The sequence below is a fragment of the Ictalurus punctatus genome, chromosome 13 (genome assembly GCF_001660625.3).
Source record: "Ictalurus punctatus breed USDA103 chromosome 13, Coco_2.0, whole genome shotgun sequence".
Classification (NCBI taxonomy): Eukaryota; Metazoa; Chordata; class Actinopteri; order Siluriformes; family Ictaluridae; genus Ictalurus; species Ictalurus punctatus.
In genome coordinates, this window is record NC_030428.2 from 4,577,979 (window position 1) to 4,605,756 (window position 27,778).

At 38.2% G+C, this 27,778-nt stretch overlaps 1 protein-coding gene and 1 pseudogene across 1 annotated transcript; both read right to left on the reverse strand.

Moving 5' to 3' along the window:
- Positions 1-2,056: 2,056 nt before the first annotated feature.
- LOC108273542 (inactive all-trans-retinol 13,14-reductase-like) lies at positions 2,057-7,909 on the reverse strand (annotated as a pseudogene).
- A 10,016-nt stretch (positions 7,910-17,925) lies between these two features.
- LOC108274341 (inactive all-trans-retinol 13,14-reductase) lies at positions 17,926-27,101 on the reverse strand. Its single transcript, XM_053685068.1, has 11 exons — positions 26,830-27,101; positions 26,036-26,218; positions 22,986-23,227; positions 22,659-22,854; positions 21,751-21,948; positions 21,331-21,450; positions 21,064-21,202; positions 20,495-20,604; positions 20,204-20,370; positions 18,843-19,002; positions 17,926-18,449 (listed from the first exon to the last, which is right to left on the reverse strand). The coding sequence occupies exons 1-11, from the start codon at positions 26,984-26,986 to the stop codon at positions 18,283-18,285; spliced, it is 1,839 nt and encodes a 612-aa protein (XP_053541043.1). The 5' UTR covers positions 26,987-27,101; the 3' UTR covers positions 17,926-18,282.
- Between the last annotated feature and the right edge of the window lie 677 nt (positions 27,102-27,778).

A 27,778-nucleotide genomic window follows, 5' to 3' on the forward strand; every position in this document is an offset into this window, starting at 1 on the left:
AGGATCAAACAATCAGAGTTTATTGTCTGTTTATTGTCAGTGTGTGTTTTCTTTTTGTTTTGAATATTGAATTTGAATATCAGTTGAATATTGCATTTAATCACTTTTGCATTAGATAGCATTTTCTTTCAATTGTTCCGATTGTCTTTTCTCTTTCTACTTTCTTTGAATGTCATCTAATCACTCACACACCAATGGTAGTAGAGCTGCCATGCAAGGTGTTCGCTTGCCATCAGGAGCAAATTGTGGTTCAGTGTCTTGCCCAAGGACACTTCTGCATGTGGAGTCATGTGGGCCGTGAATAGAAACGCCAACCCTACGATTACTGGACATCCCGCTCTATCACCTGATCCACAGCCGCCAACGTACTCAACTTTTACGGCTGAATTTCTTAAAAGTTGATATTAATGAAATTCATTAACGTGAATACGCAACCACTTAAGATAACCTTTTCAAAATATCAACCTATAGCTCAATGACTTTCAGCAATGTGGTAGATATAGAGCTACGATATAAGCTGTTGGAGTCAAACATTTGATCAATACATAGTAGGGATGTAACCGAATACAAATACATTATACAGATTCAACATATAATGTGTTCTAAATGAACACAAATACAGAAACGAACAGGAAGTGCTGCAACGTTTTGTTGTTTTTCGTCAATGTTTTTTCATTGGTTGAGTTGTTGTTGAGCTCCAGATGAAAATTTAGGTTTAAATCTGAATACAGATACGAATATTTAGAGCACTTCACTAAGAGTTACACCCCTAATACAAAGAAATAGAAGCATAGAGGTGATCAAAACATACAAGTGCACTGATGTATCAATTAATAATGTTCAAATATAGAAAAAAAAAATCAGTTATATCTGTTCACTTTTGGTGAGTCTGTTCCCATGATATCCATTATGTTGCATCAAAGAAGTTCAAACATTGTAATGTGGAGTATAATATACTAACTGACAGCTATATACAGCTACTATTATAGGCCATGTTTAACAGTTATTTTCTGTATTACACTGCTGTATATTCCATAATTCTACTATATCAAGTGCACTGTGGCAATTTAGATACAGATCATAACCGCAGGTTATCACCCACGGGGTAAAGGTCTGTGTTCACAGCGAATAGAGAAGAGCAGAAAGTTGGAGGAGAGTTCGCATCCCGCTGCAGCTACACACAGAGGAAGCATTCATCCCTCCACAGATCCTTTCATTCATCAGGGCCCATGTTATGCCAACCGATCTGCATGCTTTTCCCAAAGGAAATGTCCACTTAGTTAAATAAATTTGAGGTTTTCTGTAATCCCTTTGATTCCCGATCAGGAGGGACTCACACATAGGTCAGAACAACACTGGCACGAGGATTCTTCTTAAACAGTTAAAGGCATTACTTAATGTGTTGATCTGGATTGTTTAACAGATCAGCACGCATGGATACAGTTCCCTGTCGAGTGAGTGAGTGGATCGAAGAGGCAGCAATGCACCAATGCTACCTAGTGCTTCAATATGTTATATAATAATGCCTAAAAAATGTTAACAGTATGTTAATTATAAATAGAAATATCAGATGAATTATCTGAAACCAACTGTGTTCCTCCTTAACTGAATTAAGACTCATTTTTTTATTGCTTAACAAAGATGTCCATAATTCCTATTTTTGGCTCATGTAACATATTGCCTAGTCAATATTAATCCATACATAGTTTATATAGGAAAGATAATCATATACACATGCTGTATACATTTGCATTCACATGGAAATTTCCTAGGATTTTTTTTTTATTAAATCAAAGTGTTTTCCTTCAAATATTTTTATTATATAATTTTTTTTAATTTAATGTTATTATTTATTTATTTTAATACTTTTGTCATTACAACATTACAAGCATGAATTAAATATAGACTTATAAATAAGTATATAGAAAATATAGACTTCTACATAGCTAAGTCTGTGACTGCATGCTGTAGTATGTAATATATATATATATATATATATATATATATATATATATATATATATATATATATATATATATATATATATATATCAGGATGTAATTTACCATTAATATAACTTTTCTTTTCTGAATTCTGACCTGAAGTTTGCAGATGTCAGGAGTCAAAATGACTGTAAACTGAGCATCAATACAGTAACAAAGGGCTTGTTATACCAGAAATGAAGAGATTTTTGACAGGGGTATCACAACGATTTCTGGCGAGGGCCTTTGCTTGGAAGCGCTCCAAATTCTGCTCAGCTGAATGGCTCCGAGGTAAGAACCAAGATAGTGTGCGTTAGACAGTGGAGTGGAGACCTCCTGATATACCAGCTAGAAGGAAAAGAGGTAGAAAAATAAGAGTTAATGAATAAGAGCAATGTTTTTGTAGAGTATTTACAAAATACAATCACTGGCAGCTTTAATAGGAACGCCTGTACCCATGCAAATCATGGTGTAGCAGTGCAAAGCACGAAATCATGCAGATAATGGTCAAGGGCTTTGAGCTACAGTTATAATAGGTTGACAGAAACTGGACAACTGAATAATGGAAAAACATTACTTGTTCTTTTTCCAATCTTCAGTTGTACAGTTTTTCTGAACCTGTGCCCAATGTCGCCTCAGGTTCCTGTTCTTGGTTGACAGGACTGGAACCTGATGTGGTCTTGTTGTAGTCCATACACCTCAAGGTTTGACATGTTGTGCATTGCGAGATGCTTTTCTGCTCACCAAAGTGAGTCACTGTCACAAATTTGAGTCACTGTAGCTGTCCTGTTCGTGTGAAACAGTCTGATCTCTTTCATCAACAAAGTGTTTCCACCCACAGAACTGCTGCTCTCTGGACATTTTTTTGTTTTTGCACCATCCTGTCTAAACGCTCCAGACTGATGTGCATGAAAATCCCAGGAAATCAGCAATTTCTCAAACAAACCTGTCTGGCATTCATACCCATGGCACAATCAAAGTCATATTTTTCAGTCAAAGATTCAATCAAACTGTCCAGTTTCACTTAACCCATGTCCATTGTTGTCTCAGACTGCTGTACTTGGTTGACAGGAGTGGAACCCAATGTGGGCTGTGGTAGCCTCATTCTGAGATGCTTTTCAGCTCACCATGGTTGTAAAAAGAGATTATGTCATTATTATAGACTTCATGTCAGCTTGAACCAGTCTCCTCTGACCTCTCAAGGTATTTCCAGCAGAACTGCGACTCACTGGATGTTTTTTGTTTTTCCACACCATTCTCTGTAAACTCTTGTGTGTGAACTTCTCAGGAAACCAGCCCATCTTGCATCAACAGCCATGTCATGGTGAAAGTCATTGAGATAATATTTTTTTCCCATTCTGATGTTTGATACAAACATTAACTGAAGTGCTTGACGTGTATCTGATTAATGTTTTGCAGCGCACTGCTGCCACATGATTGGCTGATTGGAGAACTGCATGAATAAGGAGGAGTACAGGTGTATACTTATAAACTATGCTTTAGGTTTAAAACTGTGACTTTTAATACAAAATATTACATGCGATGCTGCTTCTGAAATCTATTTGTGAAATGATTGCTACCTTGTCTCTCAGTTTGGGGCACAGGCTGCAGGCCCAGTCAAAGACATTGTTGGCAAATCTCATCTTGTACGCATCTTGTAAATAGTAATCCAATTGTTTTCTCACTGGAGTGTCCTTCCACTCTTCAAACCATTCATAAATAACTACTATCAGGATGGTCATGCAAGATTTACCTGAAAAATGAACAGGAGATTCTTCTAGTATTGGTCTCAACATTCAGTAAAGAACAAACACAAAGTCTCCTTGTCTTGAGTGGACAGTAGCTGATGTGTGGTTTGAACTTGAAATCAGTACTGCATCAGTACTATGCCATCCAAAACTTTAACTCCAACCACTGTTGGTGAGCTGCGTCTGGAATTTTTAAAAAATCAAAACACGTTCTGCTGAAATCTGAGGTTGTACCTGGGTGACAGATCTTTGATGTGGGATCTTCGGCAGATGGAAACGTAAAGTGAATCATGGGAACGTTATCAGGAGCTTCGTCCTTCCCCATACTGAAGTACTCATCCATCCTTTACATAAACATAACATTAGAAGTGTGAAAACTCACCGCAGTGCCACTTTGCCACATGTGTTTAATAGAAATAGCTGTGCATATTATCCTGCCGAAGAATGAAGTATAGAAATGCTGGGTTTGGACATGTTCTTCCCACAGTCTGTAATATAATATGAATAAAACCATGTTCAAGTGGAAAAAGGGCAAAGAGTTGAGTGCTGGGATTGTGCTTTGGTTAACTTTCTCTCAAGGTCTAAACAACAGCACTACCCTGTGGGCTTTACATGAGAAAATTCTGACCAGGAAACTATGTCAAAGCTATTAATAAAGTTTTCCTTTACACTGCTGAAACATATGCAGTTGATTAAGAAGTGCTACATTTTACTAATAACCAATAAAATTGCAAAAATTAGAGATATCTACTCTTCAGACTATCATGTTGCCTTGGTAGCCACAGCAGATACTAGATGAACAGAGATTCCTGAATTTTTTTTACATATATAAGCATTAATTCCACAGCGCTGTTGAGTACTTGATTCTGATTGGTCAGAAGGTGTTGATTTATTTTCTATAACAGCAGTGTTGGCTGCAGGTCAAATGATTTATATTGATGCGCTTGTTCTAATATATTGTCATTTTTACAATAAGAACACATTCACAGGGCGGACAATCTACACAATCTAGGGATAATAATAAATTGATGGAAAAAAATTATTTAACAAAGAAAAATGTATAACTGTTGACATTGTGATGTTTTGTAAGGAAAGGTTTATATAACATTTATAAATGCTTAGTAATGCTCAATATGTTATCTGCCACTGGAGTCTTCAGGAATCTGTGCTTTCTGGTTTCTATGTAACATGCCAAGCTGTTGGGATTTTTAAAAAAAATAAATTTAAATTAATAATCTCAAAAAAGAAAAAGAGAGGCTGTTGAGCTGCTGCAATGCAAGTGTAATCTTATAATCTAAGGAACTTATCTCACAAACTTTCCACAATATTATATGTAACAATAAACCATTAAAAAGCACAGTTTCATTCATTAATAAATAAAGAATTGTAACAGCTGTGGTATAAGAGGAACAAAACACTGCATGATGTGCTGTTATAGGAAAATAATCCACATCTGATGGTAATGGCACTTGCTGCAAAGACACCCCCCCAGTACTGACATGGCATCCATATCGTTAGACTTAAAGAGCCACGTGTTGCTAGAATTCACGCCCAGTTCCTCCTTTGTGGCATCGAAACCTGAGAACACTAAAAGGCATCCTCGTCCAGGTCTCATCATATTCAGCCGCTTCTGAATCTCTGCAACATGGGATCATAGCATGATTAGTGCTGGATTTAACATGCTTTAATGTTCTAATAGCTGAAATCCAGACACCAAAGAAATAAAGGCTAAGTAATATATAAGAACTAATGGTTGAAGAGCTGACTTGGTTTGGTTTGGATATGTGATGGTAGCAATTCCTGGAACGTGGTGAAGACCCCACAGTTGGAGATGATAACAGGAGCCCGCATTTCCACATCCTCTTGGCCTTTTTCACAGTGACGCCTATCACAAAGTGACACTTACTGCATGTTCCAGACATTCCGTTTTAACAAGGAAAAGTTCAGCTATATTATAACTGTCCTGTCCTGAACACCATTCATCTGAGAGACTTTTTCAGTTCAGTGATATAGGTGTGATTATTTATGAAAGTATGGAAAAATCCATGGCATGAAAAACATGCATCCTCATATAGCATTTGACATATTGCAAGATCTGCGTCTACATCAAACACAGGTTTTAATGAGGACATGCTATATAGAATGCAGCAGCTAGTAGTGTATTATTTGGTTAGAGAAATGGCTGTAATTGTCTTCTGTCACTCACCATATGCAGCTCCGTTATTGTCAACTAGGATGCGATTTACAGGAGCACGGACCAGCACACGTCCACCAAATTTCTGGATGACCTTTATCATGTGGAATGGGATTTCACTGGCGCCACCTTTTGGGTAGTATGCTCCGCGCTTGTAGTGGTGCAACAGCAGTGCATTAATGACACAGCTGGAATGGTTGGGTGGAACGCCTGACAATAAAAAAAAAAAAAAATCTGTGGGGTTTTATGGATTAACACTCACAAATGTCCTTCACATGCTTGAGGATCCTCCTCCTAATATGAAGGAAACGTGACAGCAAGTAAATGACCTTTTTCCTTCAGACATTCAAAAAACATTCATGTTGAACACTTAGCTTAGATACATTAATGACTTTAATATCATCTCTGTAATAGAGACGTGATCGCTAATAATGATTTTCATATTCAGTAAAGATATTATGACAAGAACAAAAGCTGTTGGGTTAGAGAAACAATATTCAACAATAGTACTGTTTTGCATTTAGTCAAAGTTAAGGATATGAGGGTTATTCAAAAAAAGTCCAAATCCTATTCCGGGAATACACCCTAAATGGGATGGCAGTCTATCACACACATTACACACACTTATTGTGCCAGATATCACCTTCCATTATGTTTCTGGACAGTGTGATGAAACTGGACAACCTGTAGGAAACCCACCCAGAAATGAGGAGAACATGATATACTCCACAGAAACAGTAACCTGAGCTCAAGATGGAACAAAGGCCCTGGAGCTGTGAGGCAGCAGCTCTATACACTGCACCACCATGACAGCCATGACTGGTCAAACTGCCAGATTAATATATAAATCAATACACGCAGCTTCTCACCATAGATATGATAGCAGAAGATTATGTGGAGGTCTTTGTTGGAGGTCACTCTGTCAGCAACCGCTGTGACATTCGTGGCTACAAGGTGAAAGATGGAGGAGCAGAGTTTGGCAATGCCACTGTTAAGCAGGAACAGTGTCACCCACTGAGGAATAAGCTTTAGCATAACCAAAATGTGTCTTCCTGGCTGAGATCTGAGAAAAAATAAATGGATTTTGTTTTGGAAATTATAAAGCTGAGAGAAGAGGATCCTGCTTTAAGTTCTTGAGGTCTGTGTAACTAAACAGGTTTCCTAATCAGGGAGATGCGCTACTCTCATGAGCTTGAAGATTTTTACAGATTTGGTATCATCAGGAAACTGCTTTTGCCACTGTAGATTGTGTATTTCCTGCTTTTCTCTCTACTACCTATCACTACACCTTCAAACTGCAGTTGTCCTTCTGTGATCTGGTCCATGATAATCTTACACAGACTGTTCTCACGTAGCTGACCAATGTAATGCAGTCCTGTAGAGACAGAAATACAGTGGATATAAAAAGTCTGCACACCACTGTTAAAAGAAACCCTTTTTATTTTCACTAGAAATGTGTTGGTTGCTATAGCACATTAAAGGTGGGGAAAGATCTGAGATAATTTATTTGTGTGATATAAAGGAATTGATTTGATGTGGGTCAAACAAATCCAAAATGGCTTGCAGGTTCAAAGTCAAAACAGGCAAAGGTCAGGCGATCAGCGATCAGGCGATAGGCAGGGCTAAGAAAACAATGGTAAACAAGGTCTAACCAGAATCAGAGAGTGAATCAGTAGCTTGATATAGTCAGCTACTGATATAGTCAGCTATAGCTAAGACTTGATATAGTCAGTGTGGGAAAGTGTAGTGGAAGACTCAGAAGAGAGGTAGATTTTTAGTGGAGCTCCAGGCTCATGTTTATTCAGACCCCACTTTTCAGTGCACTTTCAAAACTCAACCAAAAACACAAACTCGTAATAAGACACAAATGAGAATTATCACACTTTACCTGCCAGTTTGACCTGACACCTCTTGACCACACCCCCACCACCAAATACCCTGAGCCATCCAGCCCGCAGCTTTCTCCCCACCCTGGCGGGGCCCATGGCCCAAGTGGAAGCCCAGATACCATACTTACACCTGACAAATTGCAAACTTCTTTGGGTTTGCTGTGAGTCCCAACCATCTCAAGGATCTCAGGATCAGGATCAAATGCTGCTGCCAATCAGTACTATACAGTAAATGATTATGTCATCTAAGTAAGCAACAGCAGTATGTTTCTATGTAACATGCCAAGCTGTAGGATTTTTAAAAAATAATAATAATAATAGTAATCTCAAAAAAGAAAAAGAGAGGCTGGTGAGCTACTGCAATGCAAGTGTAATCTTATAATCTAAGGAACTTGTCTCACAAACTTTCCACAATATTATATGTAACAATAAACCATTAAAAAGCACAGTTTCATTCAATAATAAATAAAGAATTGTAACAACTGTGGTATAAGAGGAACTAAACACTGCATGACGTGCTGTTATAGGAAAATAATCCACATATGGTGGTAATGGCACTTTGCTGCAAAGACACCCCCCCCCCCCCCCCCCATATTATATTATTATCCAATATTATATACCATTTTTTTCCTTTAGTACTGACATGGCATCCATATCGTTAGACTTAAAGATCAACGTGTTGCTAGAATTGATGCCCAGTTCCTCCTGTATGGCATCGAAACCTGAGAACACTAAAAGGCATCCTCGTCCAGGTCTCATCATATTCAGCCGCTTCTGAATCTCTGCAACGTGGGATCATAGCATGATTAGTGCTGGATTTAACATGCTTTAATGGCTACGAGCAACCACAACTGGAGAAGTCTCGTTGGAAAACACGTTGGAAAATTTCTCTTACAACTTGGCAACCTGTAGTCTCTGAGACAGTGAGAGATGGTCTCCACAGGGGACCGAGGTGAACTGGGCCACACTCTTTTGACTTATTATCCAGTCCCAGCTCCTCCCTCTCTTGAAGCACCATCGTCAGAGCCGCAGGAACTGCCTCTTTCCACCGTTTCAACAGGTTGAGGTGGTATATTTGCAATGCATTGCCTCTGTCCATTCGCCTGCCTCATCGTCATCTTCTCTGACTTGCCATGTGACCTCAAAAGGACTCAAAACTTGAGAGTGAGTGCATTGTTATTACATTTCTATTATAAAATGAGTGAGAGTATTGCTATTAGATTTCATATACAGTACAGTAAATGTTTTTTTTTTTTTTTACATATCGAAGCATACGTAAAATTAGATATATCAAAGCTGACCATTTATCAAAATACTAAAAGCATGATTTAAAAAGTATATTTAGTCACAGTTTAAAAATTACTCTTAAATCTAATCGAGTGCAACTTAAAAACTGAAACAAAAAAAAACAATGTATTTAAGATATATTTAAACATAGCTTAATTACAATTTATTAAGCCGTCCCTAAAAGCAAAAGCACACTTAAAAACAGTTTTGTTTTTATTTTACAAGAATATACACAACTGCTAACCCATTCCTGGCCTTAACTGTTTGCATTTTTTTTTTTTTTTTAATACAAAAATGCTTGAGAAAATTTCTAAACATTTTGTTAAACAGGTATGCTTTGGATGCAATGGACACAACTCAGGGAGGCTGTTATGCTTCATGTGCTAGAGGTTTATTAATAATAATGTCCATAATCCAAAACTCAATAACAGGCCAGGGTCAAACACAGTACTCTCCAAAACTGAAACCAAATCAAACACAGTAATCTCAAGTAAAAATCTAAAGAATAGTCAGTAGGTCAGGCAGGGTTAAGAACAAACCATTATACAGTACTTCACAAGATCCAAAGAGTCATCCAAAGAGGTACACAAACCAGCAAGGAAAGGGTCAGACAAAACAGACAAAACAAGAAAAGCAGCTCAGAAATGACACAAAACGTAACAATCATCAAGGTTTCACTGACCACTGCTGAGTAAACAGGAAATGAGCATGATAACAGAAGAAGTGTGTGTAGAATTTGGGGGAGATGCCCTCTGGTGGCATGGCTATGAAATGTCCTGGGTGGATGTGACATTAGACTGCTATTCATCTGTTGCACTGAATTCTGAGTAAACCACATTGGATGTGAATATTGAAGGCCATAAATGACCAAAATTCAGTTAAAGACAAAATCCCAACCAAATCCTTCCCAAGATCATATCCAGAGTCAGAGTAAGACTAAAACCACTTGCTGGTAACTAGTGTAGTAAGAATAAAGTAAGCGGGGATAATCTATCAACTTATTCCAAGCCAAACCAATATCCAATAATAGCATTTGTATTCAAAACCCAATTTAAGATTAAAATTTAATATTAAAATAAATAAATAAACAAACAAACAAACAAACAAACAAATAAATAAATAAATAAATAAATAAATAAATAAATAAATAAAAAACAATTAAATAATAACAAATTAATTTTGTACTGTCTTCATGTAGGCTTAATATTTGAAAATGTTAAAAAGATTTAATACAATCTATTACACATCACACACACACACACACACACACACACACACACACACGCACACACACACACACACACACAATGGAATATTACAATTTGTAATCCAAAATAAAGCTATTAAAACCAAGAACAATTCACTGGTGGTTGTTATTATTCAAATAATTCCAGGTAAAATTTGTACATTCTCAGTATTACTATTTTGGAAGTCAGATTATTTAATATGGTTGTATAATATTTGTGTCGAACCCCAAGAGTCAGTGAATGCTGAATGTTATGAAGTCTGATCGAAACTCAGTTTCTGAGTGAATGGCCTTCCAGCAAGTCAGCAAGGTTAGGGGCTCATACAGTAATGTAGTGTATGACCGTGATCTTTATTGTCAGCTAAACTGCTTCAGCCAGCACAGTAACACCATTTAAAACGCTTCCTGTAGTTAGTGTGAGGGACAGTAAGGTAATAGGATAAAAGGCTTAGATCTTAATCCTGAGATGACGTTTGGAGAATAGGATTAAGAATGTTTTTCAGTTACTCATGAATGTATCATATAGGCAACATATAAATAAGGAATCCAAGGGAACATAAAATGATCTCTTTTCCTCTTTCAGTTATTGCCTGTAGAATGTAGAAGATGGGACAAACCTGTGACGAGCACTTCAGAAAGCCTTCTGTCATTATTATGTAGACATTGCTGTGTAATAACGCAACCTTTCTCCTAAAAGGGAGTTCCTTATCTTCAGGAACTCCCTTGATTAAGGGGTCTTCTGCAGACTGGGCCTCAATGAAGGAGACACGCTCAGGGGCAGTTGTAGACATCTGGAATGAAGAAATGAATTAATGGTGATTCAAACTCACGTGCACTCTAATGGATAACTGAGTAATTATTTTGTGTATGTGATGATTAAATATCTGACAAGAAGTACAGTATAGTGAACCACAGAATATTAAAGTCTATAATTGCATGTTATGGTTTACAGTAATAATAATAATAAAATGTATTGTAGGATGTAACTTTCATTATTTATTTATTTATTTTTACTTTTGACCTCCATCTGCTATTTCAGCATGGGGAAAATTTTCAGGAGACAAAAAGACTCCAAACTAAACAGCATTGACATGATTACTAATTTACAGCAAGTTTAAAGCTGCAGTATCGCACATTTTTTGGTTAAAAATGAACAAAAATCAATGCTTGAGTTTGACGTCATTTGTGTGGCCTTTGATGTCACCATGCCTTCTGCGTGTTTACATCACATCTGTAAGTAGAAAGAAGAGCCGGGTACTATATCGCATGTGTGGGGGCTGAGGATGTTGGTGTTTGTAGCTTTGCAAGTTACTTAGTATTTAAACTTGTCATCTAGATGGCTGATTTTAATTTGGATAGTTCTAAACTCAATCATTGTTGACATCTGGGGAATCATCTGTTGTCAAAACTAAGAAGCCTCAAACTGCAAAGAGCCTGCAGTCAAAAAGGGAAAGCAACAGAGCCTGTGCTAAAACGAGAGTAAATATCAGGTGCTGAAAACTATGAGACCTGCAGGACTGATGCAGAGATGGCTTTTTTCTGCTGAACATTTAAGACATTTCAGAAATCGTGGTAGGTCCTTGATTGTATGGGGAGTGGGCCAGCCTACGACTGCCGCTACCTTGGACGCTGATACAGTAATTGGGGCTGAAAATGTAACCCAGAAATGAAATTGTATGCTGGTGGAACACACATTTCTCTCCTTTTTTGAACAGCTGGTGTTGTAGGAGGCGCTGAAGGACCTGGTGGACATGGTTAACATGGTTAATCAAAGGATAGAGAATACACCAGAATGTCGTCAATGTAGGTTATCAGGGGGGTGTGTGATATGCGGAGTACCTCTGTAATTTTGCAAGAACTCAGTAACCCTATATTTCCATGGCTTTCTCATTTGTTCAGCCGAGAGAATGCATTCCTTCAGAACTTGGTTCCATCTCTCCACAACACCATTACACTGAGGGTAGTACACGCTACTATGTATATGACCTATTCTCCCGCTCCTGTAAAAAGTCTGCAAACACACTGGAGAGGAATTGAGGGCCATTGTCAGTTACAATGCACTGTGGATTTCCCTCCCTACTGAAAACTGACTGGAGGTTACTTCAGGCCACTTACTGTGGTAATCAACTAGGGAGATGGTGAAATGGCAATCAGAAGCACCATAATCAGAAGGCCCCACTGTATCAAGCCCTAGTTTCTGCCATGGCTCTGGTGGCAAGCTGACAGGGTGAAGTTGTTGTGGTGAAGTTGTTGTCGGCAGTTGTTGACGGAGCTTTTGACAATCCAGGATAGCATCAGGTCTGATTGTAGGCTTATGAACAAAACCTTGTGCAGCCCACGGAAGCATCTGGAACAGGACTGGTTTTGCTGACAGCTCCATGTATTTCGTGTGATGAATAAACAGTACCAAAGTGGAAGGAGCAGTTCAGAGCTCAGATTAAGTCCATACTCATTAAGGCAAAGATACCTTTGACAATGTAAAGACAAGCAGGGGTTAGAGCATCATTCAGTGAAACAACAGTATTACTATACCAGGATTACTATTTTGGAAGTCGTTTAATTAAATATGGTAGTATACTGCTTGGGACAAACCCAGAGGGTCAATGAACGTTGAATGTTATAAAGCCTGATCTACACTCTTGTTTTTGACTGAATGTCCTCCCCTCAAGTCGGTGAGTTTAGGGGCTTGAACAGTAGTGTAGTGTTTAACTGAGACCTATATATTCAGTTAAACTGTTTCATCCAGCACTATAAATTTAAAAACTCTTTTATAACTCTTCCTGAACTTCTGATAAGAAATGATAGTAGTAAAAAGGTTTAGACTAAAGTATAATGTCGTAGGCACATTTTCCCATCTCCTACCTAGATTCCTAGATAGGATAAACAAGGAAACCAAGCTTCTTACAATCAGGAAGAACTTTACTACGAAAGTAAACCTAAGCAACACAGGAGGTCTGTCTCAAGAGCAAACACTGAATAGTTGATTGTAGAGCATGACCTCCGTGGTCGTGACATATTTGCCCCCATGAACTGGCTAATTCTAATTAGTCTTACTCATTCTAACTCTCTATACTGCCACTAGATGGTTCCCCTTTCCCTTTAAATCTCCCATTTATTGTTTATGTAAATATCTATCATTTATGTATATGTAAGGCCGCTGAGACCGCACCAGGTCAGGTTGACCTCCTTATCAACATTTGACGCACGTGTGCTGTGAGTTCCGCCTGTTAATCTATCAAGGTTTTTTACTTCTACTCTTCTTAAGCAGTCTTCTGCTTAACTTGGTAAAAACTACATTTATAAGACAGACGGAAACGATCAGTTTATTCATCTGGGATTGAATACAAGAACATATACAGCAGTGGTGCTTGAAAGTTTGTGAATTTTCTATATATATCTGTATGTCATATCCCAGTCCAGCCACGACTCAGTTTCCCAAGAAGCAACACACACCTCCCACACACGCATGCGCTCATCTTCCCCGGAGTTCTAATTACACACACCTGTAACCAATCTCACACACACTCACACCACAGCATAGAGAGACTCTTTCACCACAGTGACTTGCGAAGTATACGTTCAGTAGACTTGTTCTCCAGTGTCTGTTCACTTAGTTTCATTGACCTTAGCTTCCGTTTCCGACTACGACTTCTGCCTTGCCTTCTGTTGTTTTGTTCGCCGATCGCCTGACCTCTGCCTGCATCACGACCACGAATATTGATCACCCCTTTGCTTATGCATTGATCCTGCCGCCCACTATATATAGCTCATTTGAAGGTGAAATTAGAGTCAAATGTTTTCAATCAATGGCATGACAATCAACTGTGAGTGAGTGACTTGTTTTATTTAAAGAACAGGAATTTATCAAAGTCTGATCTTGTTTGTGGAAGTGTATCACGGCATGAACAAAGGAGAATTTTGAGGACCTCAGCAAAGAGTTGTTGATGCTCATCAGGTTGGAAAAGGTTACAAGACCATCTCTAAAGAGTTTGGACTCCACCAATCCACAATCAGACAGATTGTGTACAAGTTGAGGAAATTTGAGGCCATTGTTACCCTCCCCAGGAGTGGTCATCCAACAAAGATCACTCCAACAGCAAGACATGTAATAATCCCTGAGGTCACAAAGGAACCCAGGGTAACTTCTAAGCAACTAAATACCGCTGTCACATTGGCTAATGTTAATGTTCATGAGTCCACCATCAGGAGAGCACTGAACAGCAATGGTGCGCATGACAGGATTGCAAGGAGAAATCCACTGCTTCAAGGCATTACATAATGTGTTGATTTGGATTGTTTAACAGATCAGCATGCATGGATACATTTCTCTGTCGAGTGACACTATTTTGTCAAACTGTGTACATATATAGATCTAGTTGTGTATTAAGAGTGAGGAAAATCCCAAACACTATGCTATAATTGAACATTGAAACCAATTTGAATGGACTAATGGATGAAGTTAAAACAGGTGAAAAGATAATGAGAAAGTTTTAAAAATATAATGGTTAGGGATAGGATTGGTGGTTCAATCTAACTAATATGAAAATTAATCATAATTCCTTAATAATTATTATTAATAATAGGAATTGATTGGGGCAACAGCAATGTAGAATATTTGTCTTTTCTTTATCAATGTCTTTTATGTGGCATAACATTACACACTCATTCATTCATTCATATTCAATAACCATTTTATCCTGCTCAGAGTTGCAGTGATTCCAGAGTCTCTCCTGGGAATACTGTAACGTATGCACGTTAACGTATTGTCAATATTGATCCATATATAAATAAACATGTCATGGACTATAATTTAGTTAATTTAATTATAATTGTATAATTAACCAGATGTATGTAGCTGTTTCAGCAAATTCACAACATATTGAAAGTTGCAGATACCCTAGGTCAGGGGTTCCCAAACTTTTCCAGGGCAAGGCCTCCCAAATGGCATTAACATTTGATCGAGGCCCCCCTTTTGCAAAATGTCTTTATAAGACATTAAAAATACAGACTTCTGAATATATCCCCCTTTTTTATTAATAATTACATCTTACATCTTTACATTACATTAGGAATTGATTGTGTGTATATGTGTATGTGTGTGTGTGTGTGTGTGTGTGTGTGTGTGTGTGTGTGTGTGTGTGTGTGTGTGTGGTTGTCTGAGAGTGAGAAAGAGAAAACATATTAGTGGGAGGGATGGGCACACCAAATTGTTGAGGCCCCTCTGGAGCCCCCTGGTGGCCCCCACTTTGAATACCACTGCCCTAGGTGAGAGTTATGGGTGGATATAATGGACGTTATCTTTCTTTGCAATGTTATTAAAACAATAAATGAAATCTATGCATGAGTTTTGTTTCGAGATTAAGATAATCATATACACATATTGTATACATTTGCAGTCATGTGGAAATTTCTAAGGATTTTTTTTAAATTATTAAATCATAAATATTCCTTGAAAAGTGTTTTTTTTTTTTTTTTAATTATGGTTATTATTTATTTGCATGTTTTTGTCATGCCGATACCGGAAATAACGTCCAACTACACTTCCCAGTACACAGCATGGCCTACAGATATGACTGCCAAGGACTACAACTCCCAAACTCTCTCACGTTCACACTCACCTGAATACTAATCACACACACCTGGACTCAATTACATCCAAAGCACACTCACAGTTTAAAAGGACATTCAGTTCACACACGCACACTCACAGTTTAAAAGGACATTCAGTTCACACACACACACACACACACACACACACACACACACACACACACACACACACACACACACACACACACACACACACACACACACACACACACACACACACACACACTCAATCAATCAATCAATCTGTGGCTTTCAGCACCAGTCATTACCAAGCCTTTGTCTATTGTATGCTTAACTGATTTTGACCTTAGACTGTTTTACAGTTCATTAATTTTGCCAGTCCCTGTTTATGTTGTTCGCACACTGCCTGACCTATGTCTGTTTGTTTGCCATGTTATTGGATTATGTCTTTGTTTTGTTTGCTACTTTACTAAAAGCACTGAGTACCTGCACTTGCATCCACACCTGAATCCTGACAGAATACTTCACTTGTTCAAATTGCTTGGGCTCTGTGGTCTGGATCTCCGGAACGGGAGTGCTGACTGATTTTACAGCTTTAGTTTTTTATTATCAGGGCATCATGCTAAGTGGACATGTTTATCAGGGCATCTAGGGTTAACTGATGGTTCTGTGAGCAGATCCTCATTAAACCCTTGATGCTAAACAACCTTGAGTGTTCCAGACCACAGAGCCCATGCAACTCGAACAGGTGAAGCGCAACATTGTGGAATGCCAAAGGCATCAAAAGGAGAGACTGTGCTTCTCAGCAGTTCTCAACACCTGGTCTCACAGTGTCCCTCCCTTCACCACAGTGAGTCCTGTCTGTTATCTCTCTTGCCATAACTTTGTCATTCTTGTAAAGCTTGAACACTCAGGAAGGTTTCATTCTGTTCTAGTGTTGATAGTTTCTGGTGTGGCGGGGAATTCAGTTACCACTCTATGGCAGACTCATTGGTCATGGATTCATCATCCAAAGCACAGAACCACTCACCATTCATGTCACCACACTCACCACCCTCAAACTTCATTGAAGGAACATCAGACCATGTGCTGGTCAGTTCACTGTCATGCAAATTGTCTATGTCTGATCTCTGTTCGACTGGCAACCACCTCCATCGAAAGTCCCCAAACCACAGCTCCAGTTATCATACCCCAGGAGTCCCAAGAGTATCTGGAAGTGTTCAGTAAAACCAAGGCAAGTGGCCTTCCTCCTTATCACCCCTATGACTTTGCAATAGGGTTGCTGGTCTGAGCTACACCCCTACACAACCGCCTCTAACCTCTATCCGCAAAGGAAACAAAGGCAATGGAGGAATACTTCGAAGAAGCTCTCAAGCAGGGGTACAATCATCCCTAGACTATTGGGCCTTAAATCAAGTCACAGCTAAGTATCGCTATCCCATTCCACTGGTCTCAGCAGCATTAGAACAACTCCGTGAAGCGTGCATCTTCACTAAGCTTGACCTGCAAACTACCTACAAGGTATGGAGGAACTTTATGGAGATGTTAGGTGCCTCTGTGAGCTTGTCAGGCTACCACCCTCAAGTTAACGGTCAGGTGGAGAGTGCTAATCAAGAGCTCGGACATTTCCTAAGGACGTTCTGTGCCAACAATAAAGAGGCCTGGGCATGATTGCTCCTGTGAGCCAAATACGTCCAGAACTCACTTACATGCTCCGCTACTAACCTTATTCCTTTTCAGTGTATCCTGAATCATGACAGTTTTTCCAAATATTTTTGCCGTTACAACAATAAAAGTATGAATTAAAATAAATCTAGACTTTTGTTTAGCTAACTAGGGAGTATGGAAGTCTGTAATGGCATGCTGTGCAGTTACAGACTTCAATAAAACAATATTTTATTGCAGGATGTAGTTTTACCATGAATATGAATATTCCCTTCTGAATCTGACCTGAAGTTTGCAGTTGTCAGGAGTCAAAATGACTGAGCATCATTAACAGGTTCAAAATGAGAGGGAACTCAAATAAAGTACCAACTTGTATTTATTTTCATTTATTCATTCATTCATTCATTCATTCATTCATTCATTCATTGGTTTAATGTTGATTATGTATTATTACTTGTTTTCCTTTACAGATGCAGAGAATATATTATTTAATGATACATATAAAGATAAAATGATGATCGGCTATGTAAAATAAACAAATTAATTTGTTAATTAGCAGGACATTGCTTCCGTCAGTTGCTGTAGCTTTTCTCTCTGATTCCCAGCAGCTTTTTGATACGTTCAGAAGTTCCTATCGCCTTTTGTCTCTTCACCTTCTTTATCATGAATGTGACTTTTCTCATCTGAATTCTGACCTGAATCACAGCAGCTTTTTGTTGCGATCAGCAGTTCCTCTCACATTTTGCCTCTTCAGTTTCTTCTTAAGCATGAAGAGGTCAATGTACACAATGTGTCTGAGCACCGTGGAGGCACAGAGAAGGCCACCGTGTAATGCACCTGCAATACCACAGCTAAACACATCCTGACCTGAGAACCCAAACACACACAGTCATATAATCAGTGAACAAACCCTGGAATACAAGCTCAGTGTACTGGAGCTCAAATAACCAAGGATAGAACGATGAAATCTAAACTGACGCCAATTAAGGAAGGAGCTGAGTAGTCAAATTTCATGAGGATTCTAATGAGAAAGAATGCTGACAGATTGGATTTTGCATGAATGGGGGAAAAAAAAAGATACATCTGAAAGCTCCACCCTTCACCCTAACACTAGTCACTTGTAACTTTCCATACAAGCTGGATCATGTAAATTGACTTGTAATGTCATTGTTGACAAGTGCACCATCCTTTCCAATGCATAACTAAGAACCATACTGTAGAAACATTTAGCTACTATATATCATACAGGGCTTGTTGTACCTGAAATGAAGAGATTTTTGACAGGGGTATCACAACGGTTTCTGGCGAGGGCCTCTGCTTGGAAGCGCTCCAAATTGTGCTCAGCTGAGTACATGGCTCCGAGGTAACGACCAAGATAGTGTGTGTTTGACAATGGAGTTGAGACCTCCTGATATACCAGCTAAGAAGAAACAGGTAGAAAAATAATGAACAGGAGCAATGTTTTTGTAGTGTATTTTAAAAATCCACTCACTGGGATCTTTAATAGGGACGCATGTACCTTTGATCATTCATGCACATCATGGTGCAGCAACGTAAAGCATGAAAGCATACAGATAAAGATCAAGCGCTTCAGACTACAGTTGGCATAGGTTCATGGAAACCAAACAATTGAACAATGGAAAAACATCGCCTGGCTTCACGTTTTGCAATCTTCAGCTGTTCAGTCTATGCCCAATGTTGCCTCAGATTCCTGTTCTTAGCTGACAGAAGTGAAACCTGATGTGGTCGTCTGCAAGGTCTGACATGTTGTGCATTTTCTGCTCAGCACAGTTGTGACGTGTGCTTATTTGAGTTATAATAGCCTTCCTCCCGGTGTGAAACAGTTTGGTCTCTGACCTCAACGAGGTGTTTACACTTGCAGAGCTGCAGCTAACTGGATGTTTTTTTGGTTTTAGCACCATGAAAATCCCAGGAAATCAGCAGTTTCTCAAACAAGCTTAACTGCGTCAACACCCATAATAACACAAGCAAAGTCACTGAGATCACATTTTTCAATAAAAGATTTTTGATTGGAAATCAAAGTTCTGCAACTGTCCAGTTTCACTTAACCCATGTCCATTGTAGTCTCAGATTGCTGTACTTTGCTGACAGGAGTAGAACCCAATGTGGGATGTTGTAGCCTCATTCTGAGATGCTTTTCTGCTCACCATGGTTGTAAAGAGTGGTTATTTTATTTACTATAGGCTTCATGTCAGTCTACTTTGATCTCTTAAGGCATTGCTGCCTGCAGAACTATTTTTTGTTTTTTTCACACCCTTCTGTGTAAACTCTAGAGACTGTTGTGTGTGAAATTCTAATAATAATACTTTAACCAGCCCATCTTGCAGCCACACCATGGTCAAAGTCACTGAGCTCGTGGGTTTTTTTTCCATTCTGATGTTTGATGCAAACATTAACTGCAGCGCTTGACCTGTATCTGATTAATGTTTTGCAGTGCACTGCTGCCACATGATTGTCTGATTGGATAGCTGCATGAATGAGGAAGAGTACAGGTGTTCCTATGAGTATATTTACAAACTATGCTTTACATTTAATCATCTGTGACATTTAACACACAATGTGATTCTGCTACTGAAATCTATTTGTGAAATGATTGGTACCTTGTCTCTCAGTTTGGGGTACTGGCTGCAGGCCAAGTCAAATAGATTGTTACCAAATCTCATCTTGTACTCTAAATAGTCATCCCCTCTTTTTCTCACTGGAGTGTCCTTCCACTCTTCAAACCATTCATAATTAACCATTGTCAGGATGGTCAAGCAAGATTTACCTGAAAAATGAACAGTATTGCATCAGTACTATGGCATCCAAAACTTTAACTCCAACCACTGTTGGTGAGCTGCATCTGGAATTTGTCAAATCTAAACACGTTCTGCTGAAACCTGAGGTTGTACCTGGGTGACGGATCTTTGATGTGGGATCTTTGGCAGATGGAAATGTAAAGTACATCATGGGAATGTTATCAGGAGCTTCGTCCTTCCCCATACTGAAGTACTCATCCATCCTTTACATAAACATAACATCAGAAGTGTGAAAACTCATCGCAATGCCACTTTGCTACATTTGTTTAGTAGGAATAACATGACGTTTTTTAATTATTATTATTATTATTAATAACCTCAAGAAAGAAAAAGAGAGGCTGGTGAGTTGCTATAATGCAAGTGTAATCTTATTATCTAAAGAACTTGTCTCACAAACGTTCCACAATATTATATGGAACAATAAACCATTAAAAAGCACAGTTTCATTCATTAATAAATAAAGAATTGTAACAACGGTACTATAAAAGCAATAAAACACTTCATGATGTGCTGTTATAGGAAAATAATCCACATCTGGTGGTAATGGCACTTTGCCGTAAAGCCCTGGAATTGATTTTTTTTTTTTTTTACGTATAACACGATGCCACATTGTGTCTTATTCCTTACATATTATATGTGATTTTTTTTCCTTTAGTACTGACATGGCATCCATATCGTTAGACTTAAAGAGCCACGTGTTGCTAGAATTGATGCCCAATTCCTCCTGTGTGGCATCGAAACCTGAGAACACTAAAAGGCATCCTCGTCCAGGTCTCATCATATTCAGCCGCTTCTGAATCTCTGCAACATGGGATCATAGCATGATTAGTGCTGGATTTAACATGCTTTAATGTTCTAATAGCTGAAATCCAGACACCAAAGAAATAAAGGCTAAGTAATATATAAGAACTAATGGTTGAAGAGCTGACCTGGTTTGGTTTGTATATGTGATGGTAGCAATTCCTGGAAGGTGGTGAAGACCCCACAGTTGGAGATGATAACAGGAGCCCGCACTTCCACATCCTCTTGGCCTTTTTTCACAGTGACGCCTATCACAAAGTGACACTTACTGCATGTTCCAGACATTCAGTTTTAATAAGGAAAAGTTCAGCTATATTATAACTGTCCTGTCCTGAACACCATTCATCTGAGAGACTTTTTCAGTTCAGTGATATAGGTGTGATTATTTATGAAAGTATGGAAAAATCCATGGCATGATAAATATACATCCTCATATAATATTTGACATATTGCAAGATCTGCATCTACATTATACACAGGTTTTAAAGAGGACATGCTATAGAAAAAGAAATGGAGAGAAATGGCTGTAATTGTCTTCTGTCACTCACCATATGCAGCTCCGTTATTGTCAACCAGGATGCGATTTACAGGAGCACGGACCAGCACACGGCCACCAAATTTCTGGATGACCTTTATGATGTGGAATGGGATTTCACTGGCGCCACCTTTTGGGTAGTATGCTCCGCGCTTGTAGTGGTGCAACAGCAGTGCATTAATGACACAGCTGGACTGTTTGGGTGGAACGCCTGTCCAAAAAAAAAAAGCTTAATTCAATGGGATTTTATGGATTAACACTCACAAAAGTCCTTCCCATGCTTAGGGACCTCCTTCTAATATGAAGAAAACGTGACAGCAACTAAAAATCACCTTTTTTTCCTTCAGACATTCAAAAAATATTCATGTTGAACACTTTTAGTTTACATACACTACTGACCTTCACATCATCTCCGTAATAGACATGTGATCTCTAATAATGATTTCCATGTTCATTAAAGATATTGTGACAAGAACAAAGGTGTAAAATAATAATAATAATAATAATAATAATAATAATAATAATAATAATAATAATAATAATAATAAATTAACAGTATTATTGTTCTGCTTTTAGTCAAATTTAAAGAATAGAAGTTTTCTAAACATAAATAAATAAATAAATAAATAAGAAGCCCAAAGCCTATGGCTGTCTATCACAGAGCACCGTGCACAAACTCATTGTTCCAGTTTAGCATAGCCAATCCACCTACAAACATTTGTTAGGACAGTGTGATGAAACTGGAGAACCTGTAGGAAATTGCCCACCCAGACATAATAAACTCCATACAAATTGGTAATCCAGATGGAACCAAGGACTTTGGAGCTGTGACACAGCAACTTTACCCGTTACACCACCATGCCACACATGCGCGGTAAAACAGTTAGATTAATATATAGATCAATACAAGCAGTGTCTCACCATAGAAGAAATAGTTGAAGATTAACTGGAGGTCCTTGTTGGAGGTCAGATTGTCAGCAACTGCAGTGGCATTAGTGGCTACAAGGCGAAAGATGGAGGTACAGAGGTCAGCAATGCCACTCTTAAGCAGGAACAGTGTCACCCACTGAGGAATTAGTTTTATTGCAGCCAAAATGGGTGTCTTCCTGGCTGAGATCTGAGGAAAAATAAATATATTTTGTTTTGGACCTTATAAACATCCTCCAAAAGCTGAGAGAAGAAGATCCTGCTCTAACCTCTTGAGGTCTGTATAAATAAACAGATTTCCTAATCAGGGAGATGCACTACCTTCATGATCTTGAAGAACTCCTCCACAGCTTTGGTGTCATCAGGGAACTGCTCCTTCAGATGCTCCTCCATCTCAGTTTTTCCGCTGTGGATTGTGTATTTCCTGCTTTTCTCTCCGCTACCTATCACTAAAGTGTCAAAGTGCTTGTCCAGTTCCACAAACTGCAGTTGTCCTTCTGTGATCTGGTCCATGATGATCTTAAACAGACCGTTCTCATGTAGCTGACCAATGTAATGTAGCCCTGTATAAACAGATATACAGTGGATATAAAAAGTCTGCACACAACTGTTAAAAAAAAAACAATCTTTTTCAGCTACACCTCCTGATTGCAAAGACATAGCAGGAGTCTATTGTGTTTTGTAAATAAAAGCCGAATTTGTTTTCTAAAGTGTCATGTTGTGCTGTTTGATGTCAGAATCTGAAAAGTGTTCATTTAGACATTTTTTAAATTATTTTTTTTACTGCATTCTATCGAATAAGACACCCTTCCAAGCCAAAAAAAGGAGATAAGAGAGATAACTGGTTCGGGAAGCTCTGTCAATCCAATTTCTAAATTAAATTCATGATAGATTTTTCAGTCAGAAAAGGTTAGCATCAGGTTGCTAGGCTACTTAGGTCTTATTGCACACAGGTTTTGTATGCAATGCCTGAATTCCTTAACAACCAAAATGATACACCACGATATACTAAAAACTATTTTAATTGAGCTTTACAGTTATTTATTAATTTTATTACACTTTTACCTAACTTTATTCAGCTAACAAATTAGATTATGGCATCTGCTTGCGCAGAATCTCAGCTTTCAGTGGGATGAGATCTTTGATGTTATAATAATAAAACATTACATCTAGAAGTTGTTTGTATGTCTTCAATTTCTAGCACAAAAGCTTTCTATGAGATACAGTGCCTTTCAAAAGTATTCAACCCTTAAAAGTCATCACATTTGTCTGGATTACAAATGACACTTTTTTTTCAATTGCAAATCAATATACTGTTAAAGAAAACTTTTCAAAGTCAAAAGTCATTATTTGTCAGCTTTCTTTTCAAAAAATTAAAACCTAAAATGCTGATTGCATAAGTATTCAACCCCTTCAGACTAGTACTGGGTAGAACCACTTTTTGCTTCAATAACAGTTTTAAGTCTGTTGTATTGGATTAAGATATGGACTTTGACTTGGCCATTGTAGAACATTTACCTTTTGGTGGTTCAAGTGCTCCTGTGTTGGTTTGGCTGGTTGAAGGTTGAAGTTTCTCCCAAGCTTTAGTATTTTTTAACAAACTAAAATAGGTTGTCTTGCAGTATCTCCCTATATTTTGCACTATCCACTATCCTTTAATCTTAAAAAGATGCCCAGTCCCTGTGATGAAAAGCATATTTCACTATTGGGATGATGTTAGTTCAGAAACAGACAGTGTTAGGTTTGTGTATCAGATTATCAATTAATTTCAAGGTGAAATAAGAGTCAGGTCTTTTCAGTCAACGGGATAACAATCAGGTTTGAGTGAGCGCCCTGTTTTATTTAAAGAACAGGGATCTATCAAAGTCTGATCTTCACAACACATGTTGTCCTTGACATGATACACATGAAGTGTATCATGGCTTGAACAAATGAGATTTCTGAGGCCCTCAGAAAAAGAGTCGTTGATGCTTATCAGGCTGGAAAAGGTTGATAACCACAAAACCATCTCTAAAGAGTTTAGACTCCACCAATCCACAGTCAGATAGATTGTGTATAAATGGAGGAAATTCTAGACCATTGTTACCGTCCCCAGGAGTGGTCAACCAACTAAGATCACTCTAACACCAAAATGTGTAAGAGTCCATGAAGTCGCAAAGGATTAACATTGGCCATTAATTAACATTAACACGAATCCACCATCAGAAAAACACTGAACAACAATGGTGTGCATGTCAGGGTTGCACTGCAGGGAGAAAGTCACTGCTCTCCAAAATTAACATTGTGACCCATCTACAGTTTGCTAAAGATCATGTGGACTAGCTAGAAGGCTATTGGAAAAATGTTTTGTGGACAGATGAGACAAAAATAAAACTTTTTAGCTTAAATGAGTAGCATTATGTTTGGAGAAAGTAAAACACTGCATTATAGAATAAGATCATTATCCCATCTGTGAAACATGGTGGTGGTATTATCATGGTTTGGGCGTATTTTGCGGCATCTGGGCCAGGACTGCTTGTCATCATTGATGGAATAATGAATTCTGAATTATACCAGCGAATTCTACAGGAAAATGTCAGGACACGTATCCATGAGCTGAATCTCAAAAGTGGGTCATGCAGCAAGTCATTGGCATTAAGCACACAATTTGGTCTAACAAAGAATGGTTAAAGAAGAATAAAGTTAATGTTTTGGAATGGCCAAGTCAAAGTCCAGACCTTAGTCCAAAAGAAATGTTGTGCAAGGACCTGAAGCAATCAGTTCATGTGAGAAAACCCACCAACATCCCAGAGTTGAAGCTGTTCTGTACAGAGGAATGGGCTAAAATTCCTCCAGGCCGATGTACAGGACTGATCAACACTTATCAGAAACTTTTAGTTGCAGTTATTATATATATTGGGGTTGGGGGGAGGTGGATGGTCTGGGTAATATTAAACCACTTTTTTTAGGACTACACCACTGCTTCCCTCATGAGTCTCCTTCTTGCTCTGATGCTGAGTTTTGAGGGTCTTGTCCCACCAGTGCCTGGGTGAAATGAAGCAGCTTCGATTTCCTCACAATTGATCCAATAGTGCTCACTTGGATATAATTTTGTAGCCTTTTCCTATGTTGTGCATGTCTATATCTTTATCTCTAATTTCCATAGGATGCACACTGATCTTCATTTTCACAGCTTTCCTTCACATTCACAGACTGACCAATGGTGCGTGAATTAAGTGGGTCTTTGATCCAGTAAAAGGTTTTTTAATGATTTTACAAGTAAAGGTAAAATGTAAGATAATTTATATTGGTTAAGGTCAGGTAGACCTGTAGCTTATCGCAGTGAAAATGCTGAAAATCAAAGTCCAAAATATAATAGCATGATTTCTTACCTACGTCAAACTCGAAGCCTTTCTCAGTGAAAGTGTGGCAGCAGCCTCCAGCTTGGTCATGCTGCTCTAGCACCAGCACTCTCTTGCCCAGTTTGGCTAGTGTAGCTGCCGCTGTCATGCCACCTATGCCACTGCCAATCACGATGGCATCCAGATTCTCTGGAATCCTCTCTTTCCTGAAGCCTACAGGAGCAAATCGTTTTAGTGTTTCATTGTAACCCCACTGCTATTATTTAGATCAGATTATGTAAAACAAATAAGCGTTTCTACTCAATATAATTGCAAAATTAGATAAATCTAACTCAGATAATGTTTCCTTTATCATAAAAGCAGTTTAGGTAAGCATCTTTCAACACTCTGGGTAGTTGGCCAAATCTGTAAATCGAATTAAGATAAGACAAGATAAAGATGGACTATCATATTATTAGTTTAGGGCATGTAAATATTTCTTTTACATCTTCATTTGAAAAAAAAATGTGAACCTTGAATTATATGTTCCTTCTATTTATATGAATTTTGCTAATAAGGTCAATTTATTATTTCAATCATTTCATTTGGATTTTTGTGTTTTATTTGAGCAAAATATACTAGATTTAGATGATATTTTAAGCTATAGCGTGCAATGCTGCAAAACATACAATCCTCCAAGCTTCAACCAAGACCAGTAACCTGCTTAAGAAATTATAGATATTTAAAAACAAACAAACAAGCAAACAAACAAAAACTCCTGCTTTCATTTTTAAGAAATCAAACCAACATGTCCCATGACGTGTACAGAATCCTCATGAACTTACCTTGCTTCAGAATTTTGTCTCTCTTCTTCTGGTCCAGCTCTAATGGACCTGGAGGTCTAAGTGACTCAAGTGAGAAAGGGCTTGGTTTGCCAAACAGGTACCAGTAAGTACCAACAGCCCAAATCAAAAAACACACCAACAGCAGCAGCAACCACATCCTGAAGGAAACAACCCAACTGCTACACACAGAATAAGTAAAGCTGCACAGTTGGTGCTTCAGTGTTGTATGAACTGATTACTGCTGCACCGCTGATGAAAGTATTGTCTCTCATAAGCCATTTTATCGCTAGTAGGTCTAAAGACATGCTAAAGGTCTAAAAACATCATAGGGAAATTAATTATGACCAACAATAAAGATAAGGGGTGATATATGGTGATAGAAATGAATCAGCTATAATGAAATATATGTAATGTTTGGCCAAATTCTCCCTTGCACTGAGTGCTGTGAGCAGAGGCACAAGCGTGCATAAGCAGCATGCATTAGCAATGCATCACACACTTCCAAAATGTCATGTTTATTTATGTCATGCCACAAGTATTTTTATTTTGGTTCATGTCCTGTTCATCCATGTTCTGTCACTGCTTAATTAGATTGTATATTTAAATGCTTGCGTGTCTTTGTTCCATGCAAAGTATGCGTTCACTGTTTAAACACATGTCTGAACCAAGCCATTTTGCATTCTGTGTCTCATGACTCTCTGGTTTTCGATATTGTTCTGTTACATTGTTCATGTATTTTGGATTGCCCAGTTATTGTTTGTAGATCAGCCAGTCTCTGCCTGTTTCTTTTTTAGAGTCCGAGTAACAGTTCGGATTTGCCCATTAATAAAACACCTTTTACTGCACTTTCATCCGTTCCTGACAGGAAACCCTGGGACAAGCCCTTCAGAAAGAATTCTGTCAGTATTATTAAGTCATCATTATGTCAGACAACCTCCTTTCTTGTTAA